Source organism: Metopolophium dirhodum, chromosome 1 (genome assembly GCF_019925205.1).
Source record: "Metopolophium dirhodum isolate CAU chromosome 1, ASM1992520v1, whole genome shotgun sequence".
NCBI lineage: Eukaryota > Metazoa > Arthropoda > Insecta > Hemiptera > Aphididae > Metopolophium > Metopolophium dirhodum.
Window position 1 is genome coordinate 8,926,512 of NC_083560.1, and position 6,779 is coordinate 8,933,290.

The 6,779-nt window shown below is 25.7% G+C and overlaps 1 protein-coding gene across 2 annotated transcripts; it reads left to right on the forward strand.

Moving 5' to 3' along the window:
* Positions 1–2,373: 2,373 nt before the first annotated feature.
* On the forward strand, positions 2,374–6,427 carry LOC132935306 (uncharacterized). Of its 2 annotated transcripts, none has more exons than XM_061001807.1 (3): positions 2,374–2,832; positions 3,199–3,321; positions 4,004–6,427. In XM_061001807.1, the coding sequence occupies exons 1-3, from the start codon at positions 2,596–2,598 to the stop codon at positions 5,711–5,713; spliced, it is 2,070 nt and encodes a 689-aa protein (XP_060857790.1). In that variant the 5' UTR covers positions 2,374–2,595; the 3' UTR covers positions 5,714–6,427. The 2 variants fall into 2 exon arrangements, with proteins under 2 accessions (XP_060857790.1, XP_060857791.1); XM_061001808.1 differs by having other exon boundaries at positions 2,697–2,836.
* Positions 6,428–6,779: the final 352 nt, after the last annotated feature.

Below are 6,779 nucleotides of genomic sequence, written 5' to 3' on the forward strand. Positions count from 1 at the left end.
TTATATTTTTAGATTTTTTGGTTATAAAATAACCTACTTACGTTGTAGCCTGTTTTAATTTTTCAATCTTTAGCTATAAAAATTTAACATTTTATAAACTTTTAGTTAAAAAATAATATTGTAATAATTATAATAATAATAATAGTAATATATTATTATAATTAATCGTTACAAAAAAAAAAAAAATGTTTAACATGAGAAATTAATAAGAAACTATTATATTATTAAATATGATATAAAATAATTGAAATTGTGTATGTACGAATTTATCGTAATTGGTCAAGGTTTTTGCGGAATAAATGTGTTTATGTGTTTAAGGTTATAGAGTAATAGGTTATCTGCTTATTGCATATTAGCTTCAAGCTTACCAATTTTGACAAAATTTATCAAATTTATCAATTTTAATAATTAGCCTGTGTTTTTTTAGGTAAAAATTATTTTGGTGTAATGTCGCCTCGTGTTTTTTTTTCAGGTAAAATGATTGACGTGTACCAAACTAGGTCCGAATAAAAATATACATATGATATTTTTGAGAACCATTTGGCATTACCCAGAGGATACTATGGGTAGACGATTCTCATTAACACCAAAAATCATGTTCATTTTCGTATTACTATTCATAGTATGAAATTCGTTATATAAATGTTAAATTGTGTAAAAATGTAAGGAATATGTTAAAAGTTATAAGTAAAATGTATTTGCATATTAAACTATGTCATGCTTACCTATTTTATTTTCTTGGTCAAATTTATCGGGCCAAGTTTACAACCGACCTTTTTTATTAGCTATATTAAATTTCCGGACCTAGTTTACGTTCTCTCTATAGTAAGCAATGTTGTATTTTGGAGTTCATTTTTCCTAGAATCCGTGATTTTTTTCCGGGGATTTTTATTTTGCGATTCACCGTCTGTATTTACAATTCAGTGCATTTACTGCATTTACATTTTACTGTAAAATTATGTATAATAAATAATAATCGTACCAATATACCCACATAAATCATTTTGTTGTAATGTAGTCTGTACTCTATGGATAAGGACAAATAGAAATGAACTACTTTATGTTTATATGTATGGATCAAAATATATACTTTGGGGGGAGGGGACCACCGTAACTCCCAGTTTAATGTACAGTCTGTAGTATGAAAAAAATTATATTTTAGCCTCAGGCATATGTTACATACCCAAGGATATTTTTGAGAAATATTTTTGAATGTTATCTAAATATTATTTTTCCTTAGAATTTCAAGCACATTAAAATAAAATATAACCACAAATTAACAATCTAAGATCCATATCATGGTACTAACTATAGCAACTAGTTTTTTTAATATTTTAGATTTTAAGTGGAACGATGAATGTATTTTTTACACTGATGTGTGTCTTTTATTTTTTATTTTTGTGTCTGCGTACATGATAAGTAGTCGAAATAATGCTTTGCTATTCAACTTCAGTATCTTGTTCGATTGGAAAGTGAGTATTGTTGATGCATTGAAGACAGTGTTGAGCATTATCTAGATAAATTATCTAAATAATTTATCTAGATAAATAATTAATTATCTTTTATCTTATCTAGATAATAAACAAAATTAGTTATCTGATGAATTATCTTAGATGAATTATTGAGTTATCTAACGTAATTCATCTAGATAAATAAATATATTTATTCAAAAAATTCGAAAAATTGAACTTGAAAGTCTTAAAATATTAAATTCCTATTAAATTAATAAATCATCCTTGCACAAATACAGAACAATAACAAAGTAATAGGTAATAATTTTCCATGCCACTTTTATGTTATTTCTAAATTCTAATTATCCCGATTTATACGGGCTACGGCCGAATACTATGTTGCAACGTTGTGTCGTCGACTCGTCGTCTGTCGACTGCCGTGTAGGTACACCATAATCCAAAGTCCATAATTTATTATTGGGGATAATAATAATTAATATGTGCACAAGAGTACAAGACCACACTACACGTCTACACTCTACACAGTACACACTACCTACACAAACAGGCACAATAACACATCAATGACATTTTGAATAGCTCTCGCATATAACTGATGTATATTGTATATTATATTCTTATAATCTTGTGTGTTCAATTTTAAATTTCTAAATATAGGTAACATAAATGAATGCAGATTTCCCAAAATGGTATAGTTATATAATGATATTATAAATGTTATTGTATGGTTTTATATTAATAAATCCATAATATATTATATCATATAAAGCTATAATAGTTATAAGTACCTTATATTCTATATTTGAATATTTCTATAACAGTCAGACAGTGGGTACAAATTCAATATACGTCTATATCTACATTAGTGTACACTGTTTATTATTAAATACGTATACTAGTTTTGAAATTGTTGATAAATCATAAATATACATTAATACCATTTCTACTAAAACAACAATTATTATTACCATATTCTTAATTATATCATATGGTCTCAGACCACAGACGACGAATGACGGTGTGAGTGTGCCGTGCGACAAAGTTGGTTACCGATAATTTTTGTTTAGTATTGTGTTTACTGTTTAGTTTCCTCAGTTTTGGTTTGATTTATAATTTTAACATAATGGAAAAATTCATCAATCGAAGCACAAAAAAACAAAACATTGTGTGTGAAGACGATCCTGTACACAATTTGGAAACAATAGAAAAATCAAAATGTTACATATTTAATGGCAAGTTTTTCAAAATAATAAATGAAGAAGACAATGAAAAAAATAAAATATCCGCACAGTGCCAAAATTGTCCTAAAATCGTGCATGGTCATAAGGGTTCTACTGGAAATTTTTTAAGTCACATCAAAGTAGGTACTTAAATAAAATAAATTAATTATTATCAAGACCTAAAATATGTCCAATTGCAGGGTAGGTACATACTACATAGGTACCTATAGTAGTTAGTACCTACCGAGGTACCTACACACTTTTAGTTCAATTAATAACAATGATAGATTTCAATAGGTACCTAAAACACCTGTTAGGCTCTATTAATAATTATTTGCCCTGAATGTCTGAATTTTTTTTAATTATAATTGGTTAGGTATTATAATATGTTGATAATTTTTTATTCAAATAGGTACATATTTATTTGAATAATTATCAAGATATAATTTTGCCCGACTGCGTATTATTATTTAATAATATGTATTATTATAAATTTACTGTTATAGTTTAAACATTTACATTTGATGGGAAAAGTCAAAGCAGCTAAAACTGTAAAGAAAAATGTACAATCCATAAAAAAACAAGAAACCTTGCCATTATCGCATACAAATAAAATATCAAAACAAAAAGTGAGTATTTATTTTATATGTATGATTTACACTGAACTATTTGATTTTACTTAATGATAATTTGTGTACCTTTCAAGTCACTTGGTAGTTCCATAATTGTTTTAATACCTATTTATTGATATTTTAATTTATACATTCTTATACAGAGTAATTTGAAATAGAAATTGTTCAAATATTATTTGTGTTTAATAATGTAATGAAAAAAGATTTTTAAATATTAAAAAAAAAAAAATTTTATTTATTTAAATAAAAAATTACCGATTTAGTTAACAGTTTTTATAACCGTGCCACCGCGGTGTTGGAAATTGAAAGATAATTGAGGTAATATGTGGTACATTTTCTTATCGAGTAGTGTAAAAAAATATAAATATAGATTAATATATTACTGTTCAATAAATATTTTGAAATTATAGATGTATATTAATGGTTAAATACTCTGACACAAATAATTAATTCATGGTAAAAACCTAAAGATAATAATATATAGTATATCATGTTTTATGACTGAAAAGTAGATCAAATTGTGGTAAATTAATACCTAAAGTTATTATAGATTTATTTTTTTTAAATGTAAATATTATACTATATACAGAACAATTAAGTTTACCTATATTTTGCTTTTTTTTAAATTTTTTTTGTATTGTTTGTAACTTTGTAAGTAATTTATTATTTCATTTTTCAGATTACTGACTTAACCTTTGCATATATTGTGGAAGAAATGAGGCCATTAGTGACTTGCGAAAAACCAGCATTCAAACGCCTCATAAAAGGATTATGCGGCCTTGGCGATACAACTTCATTACCAGATCGTAGAGTCATGTCTAATGAGTTAAATAATAAGTACACATCATACATAACCATGTTAACTGATTTAATAGCTAAACAAAATTTTATATGTACAACGGCTGATATTTGGTCTTGCAATAACAAAAGTTATTTGGGTATGACTGGTCATTTTATTGATGAGCATACCTACATTAGACATTCATACATTCTTGGTTGTAGAAGGATTAAAGGAAGTCATACATTTTTAAATATAACAGAGATAATGAATGAAATAACTCATACATATAATATCCAGAACTCTAAAATATCACATACCGTAACAGATAACGCTAGCAATTTTGGCAAGGCATTCAGAACATACTCTTTAAAATCTATTGGTGTGGAGTTTTCAAACATTGGTAATGATAACTGGTTTGCTGATGAATCTATATGTGATGATCCTAATACTGGGGTAGAAATTGATAATTCTAGTACAGATTTTGATACTGTAGATTTCTCCACATTGTTTTTGAATTCTGAAGATATGGAAAGTGATGAAATATGCTTACCAGATCATATAACATGTTCTGCACATACTCTTAGCTTGATTGCAACTGTTGATGTAGACAAAATTTCTGATCAGTCTTATAAATTAACTTCTAAAAATGCTTTTAATAAATTACGTAGTTTTTGGAATCTTTTAAGTCATAGTACAGTGGCCTCAGACAAGGTATATGATATCTGCGATTGCAAATTTCCTATACCTATTGTAACTAGGTGGAATTCCTCATTTGACGCTGTAAAAAAAATAATTGCACATAAAGAAACAGTAAAATCTTTATTTACTGAATTGAAACTTGAACAACTAACAAAAAAAAATTGGGTATTTTTAGAAGAATACTGTGCAGTTATGGAACCGCTTGCCATTGCACTTGACAAATTACAAGCTGAAAAATCTTGTTTTCTAGGATATGTCGCACCTACTATAATATCGTTAAGACTTTTATTAATTCAACAGACAAATTTAATATATTGCAGACATTTAGCGTTATCAATTATTAAAAGCCTAGAAAAAAGATTTTATTTTATATTTGATTTAGAAAACATAAAAGGTAAGCCATATATCATTGCTTCAATATCTCATCCTAGGTTTAAACTTTCATGGATACCTGGTCGATATTTAACTTTCTGTAAAAATTTATTTTTGTCTGAATGCAATTTCATAAACTCATTAACCAATTCAGATTCTAATTCCGTTGAAAATGATTCTGCTGGTAGTGATGAAGAATTTTATGGTATTTTAACACAAAGTAAATATTCACTTGATCGTTCGGCTTCTGATAATGTACACTGTGTACAGTTAAATTTAAATAGTACTAATGAAGTAACTGTACAAGCACTATCTTATTTAGATTCTAAAAATAAAGACCTTGACATGTTAAACACATTCCCAGTTGTCAAAAAGGTCTTTTTTAAATATAATACAACTCTCCCGTCTTCAGCACCAGTAGAAAGGCTATTTAGTAGTGGATCTCAAATCTTAACCCCGAGAAGAAACAGGCTTCAGGATAAGACTTTTGAAATGTTATTGTGTTGTAGGTGCTTAATGCTTAATGAAAGAATTTAATAATTGTTAACAATGTTAATATGTAAAATATATCATGATTTTTTTTATATTTCATGAAGTTTATGTTTTTTTTTTCCAATATTTTACTATCATATGTATTAACTATATAGTATTATTTCAATTGTAATGTTATGTTTTAAAAAATTATAATATAACTACAAAGATAATGTACTTAATTAAAACTAATTACTTATTAGGTAATTATTACTTATTTCCCATTCATAAATGTACAGTGTTTTTTTCATTTTATACTGAAGGTACAATGTTTTTTTTTCAATATTTTATTATGATGTATATTTACTATTTTATATATTTTAGAATATAATTATGTGTTAACCATTATTTGTATAACAAATTAAATTTTTATGTTTAATAATTAATTACTATTATTTTAAAATATATTAATGAATTGTTTTATAAAATTATAATAAACCTAGGTACAAAGAATGTATTTTTTTTAAAACTAAGTACTTATTATTTATTACTTATTTTCTATACATAAATGTACACAATGGTCAATGGCAGATCTAGGATTTTTTTTTTGGAGGGGGACGGGTATATTAAAATAATTTTATCTTTTTTTTTATCCAGATAAATAGTGTTTTATCTTTTATCTTTATCTAGATAATTTAGATTTTAACTATCTTCTATCTTTATCTAGATAAATTGTATCCAATTATCTTTTATCTTTATCTAGATAAATTTTTAGTTATCTTTGCGCAACACTGATTGAAGAGGTCAAAATTCAAAATTTTAAATTTAAAAATTAATTTTGTATATTTTATATTATTGTCAACAATTTTTTTTTTAAACATATGTATTTCAATGAGTTAATAACAATAATGGTACAAAAACATTTGCGGAAATAATTATTTCAGAATTTACATCTTTGTATGTTTAATCTAAGATTTTAAAATGTATTACGATATTCCTCACAAATTTTTATACCCTTATCAAAAAAAATTCAAATTAAATTCAAAGTCAAGTTACATTTTTACGAGCTTTTGAAATTCATATTTTCACAACATTTGATATTCACTTGATTTCTCTAGTAACGGTTTTCTTT

Bases quoted from the DNA above. Each gene is read 5' to 3' on its own strand.
- LOC132935306 (XM_061001807.1), top strand. From the start codon at position 2,596: ATGGAAAAATTCATCAATCGAAGCACAAAAAAACAAAACATTGTGTGT. The intron at 2,833-3,198 runs GTAGGTACTTAA...TTACTGTTATAG, and splicing joins ATTTTTTAAGTCACATCAAA to TTTAAACATTTACATTTGAT. The intron at 3,322-4,003 runs GTGAGTATTTAT...TTCATTTTTCAG, and splicing joins ATAAAATATCAAAACAAAAA to ATTACTGACTTAACCTTTGC.